The following is a 19,370-nucleotide window of genomic DNA, read 5'->3' on the forward strand; positions in this document are numbered from 1 at the left end:
AGAATGGCACTAACACGGGGGGAGTCCAGAGATACGGGTCTGGTGCTTCTGCTCTCTGCCTGATGCAGGGGGAGTTGTAAGAGGAGGAGCTCTAGGGAAGGAGAGAGTTGTTGATGGCTCCTGGGAGGGGCACTGATCTCAAAACGCAAGAAGAGCGGTCCGAAAAGGTCCAGATTTGCCACCCCCCCACTCCCCCAATTCACACACACACTCCTAGAGCTCGCTGAGGGGCAGGCTGGGCAGGAGTGGGATGTCTCCGGGACAGCTTCTAGGTGAGGCGGCCTGGGCCAGCCTGAGAGCTCGGGGCCTGCCTCTAAGCTGGAGGACACTGCCACCGTGTGGGCAATTGGAGAGCAACAGCTGTAGCGGGCCTAGATCAGCCGTCGGAAACAGGCACTCGGACACTTGAGAAACTTTATTGAAGGGTACGGTATGGGCTCCCACTCTCGTGGGGCGGACAATAAATAAGGGCTAAAAGGAAGGAGCAAGGCAGGGCAGGAGGTGGATGCATCATGATAGAGAGTCCTGTGGGGCAGCAGAACCAACTGGAGTAAAACACTGGAGAGAGAGGGGACTGTCACAGCCCGGCCATCCTTGAACTGCGGCCAACCCTTCCCCACTGACCTCTGCAGAGAAGCAGAGGCTGGACCCCTGCCCCCGCCCCCTCCCCAGCACCCGCACCACCCTATCTTCCACAGGCGTGCCGTGCGGGCACAGGCTGGCTGCGGATGGGGGGCTCACCAGGGCATCCTGCCATTCCAGTAACGTGGCCACAGGGTTGGTGCAAACCCGGGTGGGGCCTGAGGGTGGGGCTCGGCTGGTGTAGAAGGCACATTCATCATCCAGGCGGGCCTCATGGAAGCAGTGGATGGCAGTCAGACATGCTTTGAGGCGCTGCCTTAGGGCCAGGGTTCGAGGGGCAAGACTGCTGGGACCTGAGGGCCGAGGGCCAAAGAGACTTCAGGGCAGGCTCTGGAGTCCTATACCCCCACCATCTATGGCCCTTTCCCACTCCCCCACCAGGGGCCAAGCCAAGTAGGAGCATGGAGCTTGAGGGGCAACTCCTTTCTTTCTGAACGAGCGCCAGGCTGGGGCAGGGTAGGTGGAGAAAAGAAAGCATGGGACCGCCTGGTGCAAGGTAGGGGCCCCGCTCCCAGTGAGAGATGAGGACCTCCTTTGTTCGCACTCTTCTGACCAACTCCTTACCTGCCTGGCCTCTTGGGGGCCTCAGAGACTGGAGTGAGTGAATACGGGGGCTGGCACAAAGCGGGCGTTGAGAGGAGAAGATCAGGCTGGTGGTCGCTGGAGCCCACTGACTGCAGCAGGGCTGTGGGCTGGACTCTGGACTTCTAGGTTCCAGGGAGCAGGCCTGTGATGCCCCAGGCTCTAGCCTAGGGGAGGGCTCTAGGAGTCCAGTCCGCCTGTGGGAGTCTGCCTGCAGGCGTCCGGGCTCTACCGGAGGGCAGGGCTCTGATACCTTAGGCTGTTCCTGGGCAGAGGATTCTGGTATCCCAGGCTCCCTCCTATGGCCGGATTCTGGGGGCCCTAGCTCTGCTGGAGGGCGGGGCTGAGCTATCCCCAGCTTTGCTCCTGGGCAGGGCTGTGCTTCCTCACACTTCTCTGGAAGGCAGGACTCTGCTATCCCAGAGCCCTGGAACAGTCCAGGAAGGTGTAAGGCCCCTGAATTCTGCTCTGGGGCTTTCAGAGTTCTAGAAATCTCAGCCAGCAGAGGCTGAAGTTCAACCATTTCCAGAGAGGAGCCTCCATTAAGGGGGGCACACTTGTCCCCAGCGAGCCCTTCTACCTCCTGTCGCAACAGCTGCTGCAGGATACTGATGCGCTGTGGGTAGAAGAGCACCCAGGGTGATGTCAAGGTGTGGGTTCAAGTCCCCACCCACACTGTCCTGCTCCCATCCTCTCCTCTCCTCCTGTGTCCCCTTCCCAGCTCTGCTACCGCCAATCAGGCCTCAAAGCTGGTGCCCACACACACCCACCTGGATCTTCAGCTCCCGGAGCTTGGGGCTTGTACTAGGGTGAGGAGTCGCCACAGGGGGGTTCCCAGCCCCCTCCTGCGCCCTCATACAACTCTCCTGGTCAAATAACCGGACTGCAATCTGCTCCTGGCACGCGGGAGGAGAGGGGCTAGGTGAGGAAGCCAGTCAGGGACAGAAAGAAGATCAGTCTGACCCCACCCGCATGAGGAAGGGATCAGGTTAGTTGAGAGGCCCTAAACTTAGATGAGGAGGGGCAGCAGAGAAGCCCGGGGAGTTGGAGAGTTAGTAGCTTTTCCAGAGAGCCCACCTGCCTCAAACTGCTGGGATCTCAGCACGGAAAAAGGCTTAGATACTTACCCAGGGCAGGGCAGGCTCTTCCGGGCATGACTGAGGGGAGAGGCCACTCAAACCCTGGGCCTGGGACAGAAGGGAGACATCGTAACTCTCCCTGTACCCGTCCATTCCCTTCCTCCCCCGCCCTGGCCTAGGTCAGCTACCTCCCCTGCTTTCTCTTACCTGCTGAACCCTGGGGGCCGATAGGATGGGTGTGAACTGGGTTTTGGGACGAATGGCAAGACGCCGCAAAACCGAATACGAGGTCTGGGGAGAGAGGAGGATGGCTGAGCAGGAGCAAAACCTAGACCTGGCAGGGATCCCAGCCAGACTGTTCTGCCCTCACCCAGCCCCCGGGGGTGGTGGATACAAACTGGAGCTGAGGGGCTAGGAGAGGGTACACGCTGAGCCCGTCCAAAGGGTGATGGATGGGTGATGGAAGGTGGCGCCACACGGCCAGGGGAGGGTATCAGGTGGGAGGCACTGCTGTCCTGTGGGGAGGAACAAGGTGGAAGAGTGATCGCTCCCCTCTGCACTCCCATGTCTCCTAATTACAGCAGCCAGTGTGATTCTTTTAAGACCTAATCAAATCCTGTCTCTCCCTTGTTCAAAGCCCTCCATGGCTTTCCACTCATTTCAAGGAAAAGGCGAGGCCTCACACTGTTTTCTAAATCCTTACCCAAACTGATCTTGCCATCACCCTAACCTCACTTCCTGTTTGTCCTCCTTATTCTGCTTCAGCCTGGCTGGAGTCTCCTTTCTGCTGATCCTTAAACACACGAGGCACATTCCTGCCTCAGGACCTTTGCATCTGCAGTTCAGTTGGCCTTGAACATTCTTCCCCCAGATATCTACATGGTTCACTTCCCCAACTCCTTTTGGTTTTCACTCAAATATCATCTTCTCAATGAGATTTCCCTGACCAATCTATTTGAAATTGCAATACCCCCTCCCCGACTCCCACGCCCCCTTCAGTGTCTACTTTCTTTTCACTCATCACCACCTGACATGCTATATATTTTACATATGGGCTTGTTTGTTTGTTTATTTATTTATTTTTGTCTCCCCCTTCTAGAATGTGAACTTATTTGCTACTGTGTGTCCAGAACCTAGAGTACTGCTTGGCACACAGTAACTGGTCAATAAACACTTGTGGACTCAATGAACATCAGCTCTGTCTCACTCTCAGCATTGATCTGATGTGTGACACAAATATATACCAGACTGTGACCTCTCAGCCCCAGGCTCCAGACGGCTGGTAAGCAGAGACTAGTCCTACTCTGGAGAGGCCCTGGGCCTGTGGGGCAAACAGACTCAATTAACATCCCAAAGGTTGTTAATCCTCAGTGCTGACCAGTGCCAGAGAATTCCCCCAAACATCTCCCCTGCCTCCCCCCATCCCAGAAGGGTCTCATCTCACCCTGGCGTAGGTTCTCTCTCTTAATGGTACCCGCTGGGCCAGACCCAGGGGGCCCCCTCCGCCTTCATCTGAGCGAGTAACACCTTCATGTTCTCCTTCAGGGAGAGAGGGAGCTGGGAGGGGACAGGAAGTTTGCTGTAGTGATAGACTGCACACCAACACCTGGCACCGGCTTGGCCACCCCCAAAGAGGCTATGCCAGGTTTGACAGCCCCCACTGTACATCAGGGCTGGGGACCCATCCAGCATCCCCTCGGAGCCCAGCACTGTCTCAGTCATCACTCACTAATCTGAACACCCCAGTGCGCTAGGGATGTGGTGACGGCTCTTAGGGCTGAGGACAGAACAGAGAGTGGAAGGTAAACCTTACAGGAAGTGGTGGAGGAAGGGTTGAAGTGGGGGTCACCTCACACAAGTGCAACTGGGCAACCTCTAGCCTATCAAGGTCCCTTCCTTTGCGGCTCCTTCTGATATGGCCTTCCCCTCGAGCCCCCTCCCCACCTGCTGAGCTTTCTCCTACTTCAGGCAGCCCGTCTGCCCCTGTTTTCTCCCCTTGGCCAGACACACTCACCAGGCTGGATTGGGGTCTCCAGGAGCAATCCTGAGGTCTGGCTCACTGAAGTCCTGACAACAATAAGGACAGCAGCTAGCAGTCACTGAGCACCAAGTATGAGCTGGGCACTTTGCTAAGTGCTTTACAAACGTCATCTCGTTTAAGTCTTTGCACAACAACCTCTAATGCTACAAACATTATCCTCATGTGACAGGTTAAAGAAACCGAAGCTCGGGGGTTAAGGCAAGCTTACTCTAGTAGGTGCTGAGAGTCGGAGTCAAACCCGACTTTGGGGGAGTCAAACCCAAATCCCATTTATTGCCATAGCCTATGCTCTAGCCACTAAACAAAAGAGACAACATTTCTCATTTCTGTTCCTTCTTCCCCCTCAAACTGAAAACAACTGATGTCATACTGAGGCCTGGATGTGGAGGCCTGAACCCTATTCCACGGGTTCACCCTGGGCAGTCACAGGTTTCCCCCTTCCCCTCCCTCGGTTGCTGGGAAGTCTTAAAGCTACTGGAAAACTCTAGCTCTGAGGGACACCTCTATCAGACATTGGATCATTCTTTTCCAAGTGATCCTCTCCTCCTCACCGGCTGCCGCCACCTGTCACTCTTCTTAGCTCCTGGAAATTGGGGTGAGCAGAGGGAGGTCCTGAAGGTGGAATCTGACCCATGGGAGCAAGAGGAAAAAGCAGAGTCGGAGGTGGGCCCCAAACCTTCAGGCCTCACCACCAGCCCCATCAGCACCCAAAACTGCTCTGGCTCTTCAGGAGGTATCTTCCCTCCTAGGGGCCAGCTTTGCCCTAGGGAGGAGCTCACAGAAGCACTGAGCATCAGCCCCTCAAGGCACTCACCAGAGTCTCTAGCCTCTGAGAACACAAGGTCCGGCCGCGGGGTCCTGGTCCCTCCAGCCTCGAGAAGCAGGAAGCCCTGGCAGGGTCCAGTCGGTGGGCAGGGGTCCTAGGGGCTAAATATGCAGAGGCCCGGGCACCCTGACACCACAGACGAAGCTATCAGCACAGGCTCAGGACCCCCTCCTCAGTCCACACCAGCCTGATTTCCTCATATCCTCTCATTACCTGGCCCCTACGGATGGTGCCTCCCTGGCTCCCTCGAATCAGTACTCTCTGAGCCAGACTGGGCTGGCGCCCCAGGCGACAGCTCTTCACCCCCTCACCTGACAGGATGGTGGCCAGGGCGGCAGGGTCGGCCACAAACTCTATGGTCCCTGGAGCCTCTGCAAGAGAAGAGGAGAAGGAAAGTGAGAAGGAGGAAGGCTGATGGGGCCAGGGGCTGCAGCGTAGTCATCTTGAGGTGCAAGGGTGAGCCAAAGAGACTCATATTATTGAACTCAGCTCACCAAAGCTCATAGAACTTTACTTTATGTAAGACACTATTCTGGGCACTGGGGCTCTGAGATGAATGAGAAAGCCCCCATCCTCAAGAAGTTACCATCAAACTATAAAGAGGTGACAGGCTCAAGCCAAAGTACGGACACACTATAAAAGAACTGTAAAGTATTAGAACACAGAGCAATTGATTGTGACTGAGGGAGCTGGAAAGGCTTTAGAAGAGAGAACATTTTTAAAAAATTTTTATTTTATTTTGTTTTATTTTTTTACAGACTTTTATTTATTTATTTGCCCCGAGATAACATTTTTTAAAAAAGATTTTATTTATGTATTTGACAGAGAGAGAGACAGCGAAAGAGGGAACACAAGCAGGGGGAGTGGGAGAGGGAGAAGCAGGCTTCCCGCGGAGCAGGGAGCCCGATGAGGGGCTCAATCCCAGGACCCTGGGATCATGACCTGATCCGAAGGCAGAAGCTTAACGACTGAGCCACCCAGGCACCCCGAAGAGATAACATTTTGCGGAAAGAGAGAGAGGGCTTCTAGGGGTAGAGAGCTGTCCTGGAGCAGGGTCCAGGACTCTTAGAGTAAGCAGGGGACCAGGGTAGTGGAAAGCTCCCAAACCTCGCTGCACCCATCCCATTCCCCCACGCCCACACAAGGAGACTGTGTTTTCAAGTCTCCAACAGGTACCTGTCTGGGGAGGGGGCCTAGGCCCCACATTTTGTCCCCTAGGGCTAGGCCGCAGTTCCTCCAAGGGGTTCCGGAGCTGAGTGCTCCCCACCAATCTCTCTGATTTCTCTGTTTGATGTGTGACTTTCGGCCTGGGGCCTGCTGAGTCGAGGCTGAGCTTCTGCACCAATCTCTGGGGGAGAGGAGGATAAAAAGCTGGGGCTCAGCTTTGGGGTGCATTGGTGGTATGTGCTGTCTCCTTGCAGCTACTGTCTTCACCCACCAGGCCCCTCTTACCTTTGGATCTTGGTTCTCCTGGTCCAGGGCGCAGGGTTTGACTGTGGGGAGAGGCGGGCATCTCTGAGAGCGGACGGGAATCTTGCTAGGGGTAGGAGATACACCCCTGAGGACAGGATCCTTCGTGACTTGGAGGGTGGTCATGACTGCTACAGCTGAGATGGGGAAGAAAGCAGGACCTGGGATCAAAGGTCAGCCAGTTCGGAGCATCAGTTCTGACATTCTGAAGCTCCCACCTCCGCCCAAACCCATGTGTCCAGAAGACCTGATGCTTCCAAGGCCGCTCCAGGAAGCCGCTCCCTCCAGGCACCCCGATCCTACTCTTTCGCTCCAGGACCCCGAGCTGCCTCTCCTCCCTATGAGCCCCGCAGCCCCCATTCCCTCCAAGATCTCCATGCCGCACCTTCCTCGGAACCACTCTGGCTCACCCCCCACTTCATTCGCTTTTTCTTGACTGGCTTCAGCTGCAGCTACTTCCCCAGTTTGTAAAATACGCCGAGCGCCTGATTGGCTCTTCTGCGCTCCCGCGGAGGCGCGTGACACCTGGCTGAGCAGTCCAATCCACAGGCTTCGGAGGCGGGGCCAGAAGAAGGACTAGTTGTCGAGCCGCTTTCTGGCCAGGAAAAAACTGACCCGACTCAGTCAGCCAATCCGAGAGCGGAGCGCGGGGTGGGAGGCGGGAAAAGAGAAAGGAGGAGGGCGTTCCGAGGCCGGGGAAGGCGTGGCGCTCCGAGTCCCAGCCACAACGGGCGTTGCCTACTCTCGCGAGGTCTGGAGGCTGCTAGGAGAAGGATCGTTCTCGCGGTTTTGGGGGAAGGGCGGGCGGCCCTGAAAGAGGCTAACGGTGATGGAGGCTGGCCGGGTCTCCAGACCCGACTCTGACCAGAGAGCGGCTGAAACTCTGGGGACGCAGTTCCAGGCACGTATAGGAAACGCTGCACTTTCTGCCTGGAAGGATGAAGCGCCTCCAAACGGACAGAGAGGGCTGGAGGGAATAGAACTGAGCCTAACAATAATAAAAATAAAAATAAACCATCTTTGGGACACTTGGTGGCTCAAAGTTGGTTAAGCCTCCGACTCTCGATTTTGGTTCAGGTCATGATCTCAGGGTTGTGAGATCTAACCCCACGTGGGGCTCTGCACTCAGTGGAGAGTTCTCTTGAGATTCTCCTCCCTCTCCGCAGCGCCCCCCCCCCCACTCTCTCTAGATAAATAAATAAATCTTAAACAAACAAACCATCTTTTTCTCACAGGAGCCTCACAACCCGGTGAGGTGTGGTCTCCATTTCGCAGATAAGAAACAAAGACTCAGTATCACTGGAACTCATTCAACACCACAGCCTGGAGGACTGGGGAGAGGGGTGTCACCTGCTTGTTACTGGCAGGCAGGGATGTGAAACAGAGGGAACCTAGAATACCCTGGTTACAATGGAGTGGTGACCTCTAATGGACGATGGGAAACGGGTGATGGTGTCAAGTGTACAGGACTCTGGTAGATTTTCTCCCTGACTACAGCGGATTCTATTACTCAAGCCAAGAACCAGGAGTTATTCTCGAACTCCTCTTTCCCTCTCCTTACAATCTCTCTTTCACTCTTACTACTTTTCATTTCATATCTTTGCAATTCATTTACTTTTTTCCTCTTCATTACCACCACCCTAATCCACCCTAATCTCACCTAGAGGATTGCAAGAGTCTCCCAGCCTCCATTCTCTCTTGCTCTCCACTTTAATACATTCACCACATAGCAGCTAGAGTAATCTTTCCAAAATTGCAAATCTGGTCATGTCACCACTGTGCCTTGACTGTTCCTCACTCACACTCTGCATCTTATTCTCTGCTTTCCAACTTCATTGCCTCTTTGAATTCCTCAAACTCCTCACGGTCCCTCTAGTCTCTCGGTCTGGAATGCCTTTGTTGCTTCCACTTTGCCTATTCATGCCTCCAAATTGATAGTCACTGTTACTTCCTTTAGAGGCCTTCCTTGAACCCCTCTACTCACAACCTGCCCTAATTTTAAAAAAGATTCCTTGGTTCTGTGCTCTCAGAGAACAGTGTTTATTTCTTTAGAGCATGCATCTCAGTTGATAACTGATTATTCATCAATGTGAACATAATATATTGTGTTTATTAAATTCCATCCCCCTGCTAGACCTCCATGAGGGTGGTGACCTTTTATTTTTGGCTTACCATCATATTTTCAATGCCTTGCTTTGTGCCTGCCTTGTAAAGTGCTCAGTGTTTGTTAAATGAGTCAATGGAGGGATGAATAATTGATCAAATGAATGCATGGAGTGACAGGGAAGACCTCCAAGAAGTATTATTCGAACTTCTTCTTTAAAAGAGAGAAGGCGGGGCACCTGGGTGGCTCAGTTGTTAAGTGTCTGCCTTCGGCTGGGGTCATGATCCTGGGGTTCCAGGATTGAGCCCCACATCGGGCTCCCTGCTCAGCAGGAGGCCTGCTTCTCCCTCTCCCCCACTTGTGTTCCCTCTCTTGCTGTGTCTCTCTCTGTCAAATAAATAAATAAAATCTTTTAAAAAAAATAAAAGAGAAAAGGCTGTTCTACAAAGACAAACAACAACAACAACAACAACAACAACCATGAAAGAATATGGACTGTTCAGAGAATAGTGAGCTCTTAGGGGTAGATGGAATGTAGGAAATAGTAGGAAATAAAACTAGAAAGGCGGTCTGAGTTGAGGGAAAGAAGGTCACCTCCTTCCACTGACAGGCACTGTGAATGTGCCAGATTCTAGCCACTAGACCCACAGGGATGGTTACTCACAAGCATTGTGCACCTACTATGTGTAAATCCCTTTGCTAGGTGTTTGGGATAAGGCCAAATTTGAAAGATGGGGAGGCACCAGGTTGGAGGTTGGCTGTATAGTGATTTTACATGAGTTTAAGGTAGTCAGCACAATGCAGGTTTGGTCCTCAGCTTCGCAAACCTGGAAATGTGAGTTTGTCAGGCTACCCAGAGTAGATCTAAGGACTGACTCATACTAATCAAATTCATAAGAGAAATGGAATGATTTACCAAGAGGATATACCTTTCAATGACCGAAATATTTATGCCTGTTCATCAGGGCATCACCTTCACAGAATCAAGTTACAAGGGAGACTGATTTTTATATCAGAGAAGTCTTTCAGAGCCAATGTCCAGAATATCTGCCATGCCTATCAGAGCATCCAACCTGTTTTCTACATAGCAGTCAGAGTGACCTGCTTCTGTTGGTCTTTGCTAGACCTGTGTACAGGGAGGCTTAACTTAAGCCACCTCTCTTGTTTTATTCTATCACACACACCCCTTATTTCTCTCCTATTCCTCTGTCCTATAGACAGCACTGTAATGTGATTGATAGAACTTCTTGACTATGAGTGTGTGCTTATAAAACATGTAAGATTGTATATTAGTTTCCTATTCCTGCTGTAATAAATTGCTGCAAATTTGGCTTAAAACAATGCCAGTATATTCTCTTACGGTCTGGAGGTCAAAAGTCTAAAATCAAGGTGTTGGCACAGCTCTGTTCCTTCTGGAGGCTTCAGAGAAGAGTCCATTTCTTCCCTTTTCCAGCTTCTAGGGCCTGCCAGAATTCCTTAGCTTGTGGCCTCCTCTTCCATCACTCTAACCTCTGCTTCTGTCATCACATCTACTACTCACGGTGATCTCTTGCTTCTCTCTAATGAGGACCCTTGTGATAACACTGGGTGACATTTATAATCCAGGATAACCTCCCCATCTCGAGGCCCTTAACGACATCTGCAAAATCCCTTTTGCCATATAAGGTAACACTCACAGATTCAGGGCATTAAGACATGGACATCTTTGGGAATGGGTCATTATTCAACCTACTACAGTTTGTTTAGGGTATATGTTTTTAATTTGCATAAGTGACATTACCATATGATTTTGGTTTTACTTTTTTTCAGCCAACTGTTTCTAGGATCCATCCTTATTGCTGTATTTAATCTAGTTCATTGCTTACAACAATTGCATAGGATTCCATGATAGGCATCCCTCATACTTACTTATCCATTCCCCACTTCTATGAACAATGCTAGAGAATTATCTTCTTGATAATTTGATGTTATACAATGTTCTAACTTTTACAATTCTAATGGGTATTAAGTGGACTCTTGGTTATTTTCTTTCTTTTTTTTAGAGTGGGAGGGAGTGGGGAGGCACAGAGGGAGAGGGAGAGAGAGAATCTTAAGCAGGCTCCACCCCCAGCGACAAGTCTGACGCAGGGCTCAATCTCACAAACCTGAGATTATGACCTGAGCCCATATCAAGGATCAAAGGCTTAACTGACTGAGCCACCCAGGCGCCCCAGACTCTTGGTTATTTTCAACTGCTTTTTTCTGATTACTAGTGAGTGTGAGTGTTACTTCATATTCTTGTTAGCCAATAGAACTTTTTTCTCTCGGAAGTGCTTCCTCATGTCATTTGTGCATTTTTTCCTATTGGCTTTCCTGTCTTTATTCTTTTTTTTTTTTTAAAGATTTTATTTATTTGATAGAGAGAGAGAGACAGCGAGAGAGGGAACACAAGCAGGGGCAGTGGGAGAGGGAGAAGCAGGCTTCCCGCGGAGCAGGGAGCCCGATGCGGGGCTCAATCCCAGGACCCTGGGATCATGACCTGAGCCGAAGGCAGACGCTTAACGACTGAGCCACCCAGGTGCCCCAGTTCCTGTCTTTATTCTTGTTGATTTATAAGATTTTACTGTATATTCTGCATATGAATCCCATGTCCACTTTGACATTGCAAATATTTCTTTTACCTACAGAGAAATAGAATTTATTTTCTTTCTTTGTTTCTTTGTTTCGTTGTTTCTTTGTTTGTTTGTTTCTTTCTTTCTTTCTCATAAATAATCTCTATGCCCAATGCGGGGCTCAAACTCAGGACCCCAAGATCAAGAGTCGCATGTTCCACCTACTAAGCCATTCAGGATTATCAATCCTTAATTGATTTTCCATCTGGAAATTGTAAGGAACTCTTTCCTTTGTTTTCCTAGTTTTTCTACTGATTCTCTTGGGTTTTCTATAGAGATAATTGTATCTTCTGCAAATGAAAAATTACATACATTCCCTTTCAATCTTTACACCTTGCTGGGTTTTTGCTGTTGTTGTTGTTGTTGTTATTTTGTTTTGTTCGATTTTTTTCTTACATCATTGTTACCTCATTACAAAACTTTCAATATTATATTAACATAGTAGCAGCACCAGGGGCAACCCTGAACCCTGACCTGGGAAACCATCTAAAGTTTTTCTCATTTTCACCTTTTTTTGATGAAACAATCTCAAACTTACAGAAAATTTGCATGGGTAGTACACAAAACTTTTTCTCAACTATTTAAGAGTAAGTTACCACTATGTTGCCCCATCTCCATCCAATGCTTTAGTGTATTTTTCTTGCTAACCAGAACATGCTCCTACATAACCACAATACAACCATCAAAATCAGGAAAAGAATACTGATACATTCTTTCCGTCTAACCTTCAGACCCCATTCAAGTTTCACCAGTCTTCTTCTTCTTTTTATTTTTTTAAAGATTTATTTATTTTAGAGGGGTGGGGGAGGGGCAGAGAGAGAGCATCTCAAGCTGACTCCTGGCTGAGTGCGGAGCCTGATGCTTTGGCTCAATGCAAGGCTGGATGCAGGGCTCGATCTCACAACCCTGAGATTATGACCTGAGTAGAAATCAAAAGTCGGACGCTTAACGGACTGAGCCACCCAGCACCCCAGTTTCACCAGTCTTCCAAGTGATATCCTTTATAGCAAAAGGACCCAGCCCAGAAGCAGGTGTTGCATTTAGTTGTCTCCTTCAATCTGGAACAGTCCTTCATTCTTGAATTTCATGACCTTGATGCATTTGAGGATTACAGGCCCTTTATTTGCAGATTGCCTCTCAATTTGGGTTTGTCTGCTGTGCCCTCATGACTAGACTCAGGGCACGCATCTCTGGCAGGACCGTCGTGGAAATGATGCTGTTTTCTTTCTACTGCATCCTACCAGGTGGTGCGCACCTCCATATGTCCTATTATTTGATTACTTCATTAAAGTAAGGCCAGCTTTCTCTGCTGTAAATCACTCTTTCCCGTTGTAATTTTTATTTTGTGTGTGTGTGTGTGTGTGAGTGAGTATGTTGAGCTTATGTAAATATTCCATTCCTCATCCAACTTTCACTTTACTTAATTACATCAGTATGGACTCATACTTTCCTGTTATATTCAGTGGATTATTACCCGATTACTAATATTGTTTCTTTTTATACTCAGGTTGACTCTGATTTGGTCAGTTGGGGCCCTTTCAAGTCATCTTCTGTGTCCTGTCAGCTTGACTACATCTTTTTAGCATTTATCAGTTTTTAGCATTTCTTCTCTTTCTAGCATAGCAACACGTTTCGGGTTCAAATTATACTTTCCCTACATCAGCTCTGGAATCAGCCATTTCTCCAAGGAGCTCTGGTTCCTTTTAGTGGAGTAAGTTATTTAGAAACCAAGAGCTGATCCAAATGAGTTGAAAGCTTATGTCTACATAACAACCGCACATGGGTGTTTTTAGTAGCTTTATTCATAATTGCCGAAACTTGGAAGCAACCAAGATGTCTTTCAATAGCTGAATGGATAAACAAACTGGTATGGCTATACAATAGAATATTATTTAGTGATAAAAAGAAATGAGCTATTACACCACCAAAAAGAATCTTACATGCATATTGCTAAGTGAAAGAAGCCAATCTCAAAAGGCTATATACTATATGATTCCAATTATATGACATTCTGAAAAAGGCAAGAGGTAGCAGGAAGGAAAGTTGCCAGGGGGTAGGGGAGAGGGAGGGATCAACAGGCAGGGCACAGAGAATTTTTAGGGAAGGGAAACCATCTGTATGATACGGTAATAGTGAACACGTGACATTATGCATTTGGCAACACCCATAGAACTGTCCAACACAAAAAGTGATCTTCAATGTAAACTATGGACATTAGTTAATAATAATGTATCATTAGTTCATCAATTGTAATAAATGTATCACACCAATACAAAATGTTAACTACATGGGGAATCCTTTCCCTCTTAGGGTGGTAGAGGGAAAGTATTTGGAAACCTCTGTACTTTCTCTTCAATTTTTCTATAAATCTAAAAACGCTCTAATAAATAAAGCCTATTAAAAACAATGAAAAGAAAAGAGGGGCGCCTGGGTAGCTCTGTCATTAGCTCAGTCAGTTAAGTGTCTGCTTTTGGCTCAGGTCATGATCTTAGGGTCTTGGGATCAAGTCCCACATTGGGCTCCTTGCTCAGCGGGGAGCCTGCTTCTCCCTCTGCCTGCCACTCCTCCTGCTTGCACGCTCTCGCTCTCTCTCTGACAAATAAATAAATAAAATCTTAAAAAAAAAGAAAGAAAGAAAGAAGAGAAAAGAAAAGAAACAAAACAAAAAAAAAAAAGGAAAGAAAAGAAAAGAAATGAAACCAAGAGCTGGACACTAACTCTGCTCATTGCTATTAGGGTATTAGTGTCCCAGTTCCTCTCAGTGAACAGAACTAGGGAATATAGTCTACACACACAAATATAGTCTATATGCACACATATGCATGAACACGCCACATTTACATCTCTATTTCTATATCTAAATATATTGAAAACCATGAGATCAAGACTGGCCTTTATAAACCATGTCATTTACCTGTTTTAAAATAGTTCAGTTTTTTGGGGCACCTGGGTAGCTCTGTCATTAAGCATCTGCCTTTGGCTCAGGTCATGATCCCAGGATCCTGGGATCGAGCCCCACATCGGGCTCCCTGCTCCACAGGAAGCCTGCTTCTCCCTCTCCCACTCCCCCTGCTTGTGTTCCCTCTCTCACTGTGTCTCTCTCTGTCAAATAAACAAATAAAATCTTTACAAAAATAAAAAATAAATAAAATAGTTCAATTTTTCTACTGTCTTTAGCAAATATCTTGGAACTTCCCAAATTAATATGGGCTCTCTTCTCTTTGCCAGATCCAATTAATGAATTGAGATGGAAAATTCAGCAATAAAAAAAAGACTGAGATCAGCCAAAAAGGGTTATTCTATAATTCCTTTGTTTTAAAATTCATATACGCAGATGTTAATAATCAGACCTAACCTAGAGTGCTTTCTTTAACCCTCTGCTGATGAGGTTTATTTTCTCATTTCAAATATTTGAGGCTCATTTGCCTTTTTTTTTTTTAAAGATTTTATTTATTTGACAGAGAGGGACACAGCGAGTGAGGGAACATAAGCAGGGGGAGTGAGAAAGGGGGAAGCAGTCTTCCCTCTGAGCAGGGAGCCCAATGCGGGGCTTGATCCCAGGACCCTGGGATCATGACCTGAGCCAAAGGCAGACGCTTAATGACTGAGCCACCCAGGCGCCCCAACCCTCATTTGCCTTAAAAGGGGTAGCAAAGAGAGCTTCATTTATGGTCAAGTTCTGTGGATGTGGCCTGGTAACTGTTTCCTAGAAGAAACGTGTCGGTATTCCCCTTGTAGAATCTTTCCCAATGCACAAATGACTGACAACAATGACAACCAGTTGCAGTTTTTCTTTTCTTATTTGAGGTATTAAGAAGCAAGCATTTTTTTTTTAAATATTTTATTTATTTGACAGAAAGAGACACAGCGAGAGAGGGAACACAAGCAGGGGGAGTGGGAGAGGAAGAAGCAGGCTTCCCGCCGAGCAGGGAGCCCGACCTGGGGCTGATCCCAAGACCCTGAGATCATGACCTGAGCCGAAGGCAGACGCTTAACGACTGAGCCACCCAGGCGCCCCAAGAAGCAACCATTTTCTAGTTCCTAACAAACTTCTTTTCTTTTAAAGATTTTATTTATTTATTTGAGAGAGAGAGCACAAGTGGGGGGGGCGCGGAGGGAGAAGCCCCCCCCACTTGTGCTCAGCGGGGAGCCCCATGTGGGGCTCCATCCCAGGACCCTGGGATCATGACCTGAGCTGAAGGCAGATGCTTAACCGGCTGAGCCACCCAGGCGCCCCACTGACAAACTTTTAAAGTAGCAAGCATATGGGGCCCCTGGGTGGCTCTGTTGGTTAAGTGTCTGCCTTTGGTTCAGGTCATGATCCAGGGGTCCTGAGATCGTTCCACATGGGCTCCTTGCTCAAGGGGGAGTCTGCTTGTCCCTCTCCTCCTACTCCTCCCCCTGCTTGTGTTCTCTCTCTCTCTCAAATAAGTAAATAAAATCTTTTTAAAAAATAAAAAAATAAAGTAGCAAGCATACAACTCTGAGCAAACAGATAGAAGAATTTTGTTGTGTGGGGGCACCTGGGTGGCTCAGATGGCTAAGCTTCTGCCTTCGGCTCAGGTCATGATCTCCAGGTCCTGGGATTCAGCCCCATGTTGGGCTCCCAGCTCAGCAGGGAGTCTGCTTCTCCCTCTGCCTCTCCCTCTGTATGTGCTCTCTCTCTCAAATGAATAAATAAAATCTTTTCAAAAAAAGAATTTTGTTGTGTGCTATAAAATGTATAAATTATTTCTTGGACTAGAGAGACCTTAATCTAGTAACCATAGTGATAATTTGTCAATTCCATTTCTTCTTGAGAAAAAGAAACGTAACCACTCATTCTAAAGAGTCCTTTGCAGTTGCAGTCAGAATCGACCAGATCTCCCAGAGTATTTTGGCTTCCAAGGCCCTGCATGATGTCCTCCCCTGCCTCCTCTCCATATGGCTGGATCAGTTAGGATAAACCCCACTCAACAGTGGCTTAAATGAGATATAGATTTACTTATTTATACTTTACTTAAAAATCCAATAGAACACTGTGGTACAGGATGATAGTGGGGGTTGTCTGTGTGTGGGGACAGGGAGTGCTATGGACTGAATTGTCGCATCCCACCACCCTGCCAAATTCCTATGTGGAAGACCTTGCCCCAGTGTGATGGTATCTGGAGACGTGGTCTTTGGGAGATCATTAGGTTTACATGAAGTCATAAGGCTGGGGTCCTCATGGAGGGATTAGGGCCCTTGTAAGAAGAGACACCGAAGAACTTGCTCCCCACCACCCTCACGTGAGGACACACTGAGAAGGTAGCTGTCTACATCCAGGAAAAGAACCCTAATCACAAATCAACCACGATGGCGCCTTGAACTTGGACTTCTCACCTCTGGACCGGTATTGTTTAAGCCACCCAGTCTATAGTATTTGTTTTGGTAGCCTGAGCTGATTAAGCCAGGAGGTGTAATGTGAACTCTCGGTACTTTCTCCTCAATTTGCCAAAACCCGAAACTACTCTAAAAAATAACAATGATTAATAATAATTTTACAATGCCAATAGTATGCCGTCCGGGGCTAGTATGGCAGCTTCTTCCAGCTTACTACTCTGTCACCCCGGGGTGTGGCCCTCATCCTCAGGCTCCGGGTGGCAGCATGTGAGCAACAGACAACAGGCCGCAGGAAGGAACAAAGAAGGGGGTAAGCGGCTCTCGCCAGCCGGCCCTCAGGACGAGGGGCGCCGTTTGCCACGTGATACTTATGCTCGCATCCTATTGGCCAGAACGTAGTCACATGGCCAGCCTAGCTTTCCGGGAAGCTGGGAAATACGGCCTTTATTCTCAGCAGTGAGGTGCCCTCTGATCTTTTTATGACTGTGCTGGAAGGGAAAACAGTTTTAGAGGACAGGTAGCAGTATCTGCCACCACTAGCTTTTCTTTAGTTCCTCGAACACTGGGAGCTCTTTCTGGACACTTAGGGCATCTTCCCAAGCTGGCTGACTCCTTCCCGACCTCGGCACAGAGTCCAGCGTCCGAAGTTACGCCGCCTGGGTTCACACCCCATCTCCTCCTTACCAGCTACGTGAACTTGGAACAGGTTGCTTCGTCTATAAATTTCCTCACCTATGAAATGTGGATAATAATTGTGTCTGTCTAATAGATTGTTCTGAGGATTAAATGAGTTAATTCTCGAAAAGTAATTTATTGAGTAAGCACTCAATAAATGTCAGCTACTATCATTTTTAACCATTATTGGGATTCTATTTTTCCCTCTCACTTCCTCAGAAAGGTCTTCCCTGTTATTCCTTTCACTATTATTCTCTCTCACAGTGCCTTGTTCTTTTCCTTTATGGCATTTCCAATTTCTAAGTATATATTTAATTGCCTGCTTACTATTATCAGTCTTTTCCACTGAACTGTAACCTCCATGAGCGAACAGTTTATTTGGGTCATCTTTGTACCCACAGGGCAACCTTGTCCCATACCTGGCATATGACCTGATACGGAGCAGGTGCACAACAGATATTTGCAGAAATGATGACTGGATAGATAGACAGATGGAGGACAGGCAGGTAGCTCTAAGTATCCACACAAGATGACCCTTATGGCTTTTGTTTTTGTCTTATCTTGAAAATATTTTGATTTTAGGGGCGCCTGGGTGGCTCAGTCGTTAAGCGTCTGCCTTCGGCTCAGGTCATGATCCCCGGGGTCCTGGGATCGAGCCCCGCATCAGGCTCCCTGCTCAGCGGGAAGCCTGCTTCTCCCTCTCCCACTCCCCCTGCTTGTGTTCCCTCTCTCGCTGTGTCTCTCTCTGTCAAATAAATAAATAAAATCTTAAAAAAAAAAGAAAATATTTTGATTTTATAATTATTATTTATTTAGATTTAATAAGTTTTAGTACTTTTTCTTTTTATTATCCTCGCTTCTCATATCCCACCACTTTCTTCCATGACTACTTTTTCCTACTTTTTCATTTTTTGTTGTTGTTTAGTTTTTATGTCATAATCATAAACTAACTCTGCAATCCAGCTAGACTTGGAGGGGAGCAAGGAAAATATGGAACCCACAGAACTGCAGCGAGAGCATGAAGATTATAGAATACTTTGAGCAGATAGGGGTGAAGGGGTGCTCTCCTGAGCTACAGAAGGAATAGTCTGGTAGTTAAGATAAACACAAGTCAAATTTATTAGATTTGTCCGCAGTTAGCAATGGTGATTTTTTTTGCTGGTCTTGCCATTCCTGGGCCCAAAGTGCTCCATGGCTTCCATAATATTCATGTCGTCCTTCACCTTGCCAAAGACCACATGCTTGCTGGGTAACCACTCAGTGTTGGCAGTGCAGATGAAAAACTGGGAACAATTTGTGTTGGATCCAGCAGGTGTCATGGACAAGATGCCAGGCCCCGAGCGCTTCAGGATGAAATTCTCATCCTCAGATTTCTCCTCATAGTTGGACTTGCCGCCAGTGCCATGATGGCGTGTGACGTCACCACCGTGGCACAGAAATCCCCGAATAATCCTGTGAAAGCAGGGACCTTTAGAACCAAATCCTTTCTCCCCAGTGCTCAGAGCACAAAAGTCTTCTGCTGTCTTGGGAACTTTGTCTGCAAACAGCTGGAAGGAAACGAAGCTCAAGGGCCGGTGGCCCAGGGCGATGTGGAAGAAGACGGTGGGTTTGACCATGGCCAGGCTGTGTGGGTGCTCAGGGCTGCCGTGTCTGCCCTACTGCTTCGTTTTTTAACTTCTTATCTGGAGTATCTCCTCTAAAGATTCTATCAGAGAGAATATGTGGGTGATAAAATTCTGAATTCTTCGTCTTAAAATTTCATCAAATCATTGATACTTTGAGGATAGAATTCTAGGTTTGAGACAATTTCTCAGTGTGCAATATTTCTCTGTCATCTTCTTGTGTCTTGTGTTTCTGATGAGAAGTCTGATGTCACCATGATCCTTATTCCTTTGTAGGCATTCTCTGTGAGCTTTTGGAATTTTCTCTTTATTGTTGA

The 19,370-nt window shown here is 48.1% G+C and overlaps 2 protein-coding genes across 2 annotated transcripts; both read right to left on the reverse strand.

The window, feature by feature from the left end:
* Window positions 1-510: 510 nt before the first annotated feature.
* Window positions 511-7,087, reverse strand: TROAP (trophinin associated protein). The gene is made up of 15 exons (XM_032421037.1): window positions 7,026-7,087; window positions 6,623-6,777; window positions 6,347-6,518; window positions 5,384-5,541; window positions 5,159-5,296; window positions 4,896-4,969; window positions 4,318-4,370; window positions 3,748-3,860; window positions 2,702-2,818; window positions 2,511-2,594; window positions 2,352-2,411; window positions 1,995-2,120; window positions 1,207-1,840; window positions 742-935; window positions 511-558 (listed from the first exon to the last, which is right to left on the reverse strand). The coding sequence occupies exons 1-15, from the start codon at window positions 7,060-7,062 to the stop codon at window positions 511-513; spliced, it is 2,163 nt and encodes a 720-aa protein (XP_032276928.1). The 5' UTR covers window positions 7,063-7,087.
* An 11,480-nt stretch (window positions 7,088-18,567) lies between these two features.
* On the reverse strand, window positions 18,568-19,047 carry LOC116642526 (peptidyl-prolyl cis-trans isomerase A-like). Its single transcript, XM_032420995.1, has one exon. It carries the CDS (start codon window positions 19,045-19,047, stop codon window positions 18,568-18,570), a length of 480 nt encoding a protein of 159 aa, XP_032276886.1.
* Window positions 19,048-19,370: the final 323 nt, after the last annotated feature.

The sequence above is a fragment of the Phoca vitulina genome, unplaced genomic scaffold (genome assembly GCF_004348235.1).
Source record: "Phoca vitulina isolate PV1807 unplaced genomic scaffold, GSC_HSeal_1.0 scaffold23, whole genome shotgun sequence".
Classification (NCBI taxonomy): Eukaryota; Metazoa; Chordata; class Mammalia; order Carnivora; family Phocidae; genus Phoca; species Phoca vitulina.

What these genes read in the sequence shown, in the direction of transcription:
- TROAP (XM_032421037.1), bottom strand. Translation starts at nt 7,062, where the DNA reads ATGAAGTGGGGGGTGAGCCAGAGTGGTTCCGAGGAAG. An exon ending in AGGAGAACCAAGATCCAAAG is followed by an intron (nt 6,519 to 6,622) that starts GTAAGAGGGGCC and finishes CCTCTCCCCCAG; the next exon opens with AGATTGGTGCAGAAGCTCAG. An exon ending in CGGCCCCCAGGGTTCAGCAG is followed by an intron (nt 2,412 to 2,510) that starts GTAAGAGAAAGC and finishes CTTCTGTCCCAG; the next exon opens with GCCCAGGGTTTGAGTGGCCT.
- LOC116642526 (XM_032420995.1), bottom strand. Translation starts at nt 19,047, where the DNA reads ATGGTCAAACCCACCGTCTTCTTCCACATCGCCCTGGGCCACCGGCCC.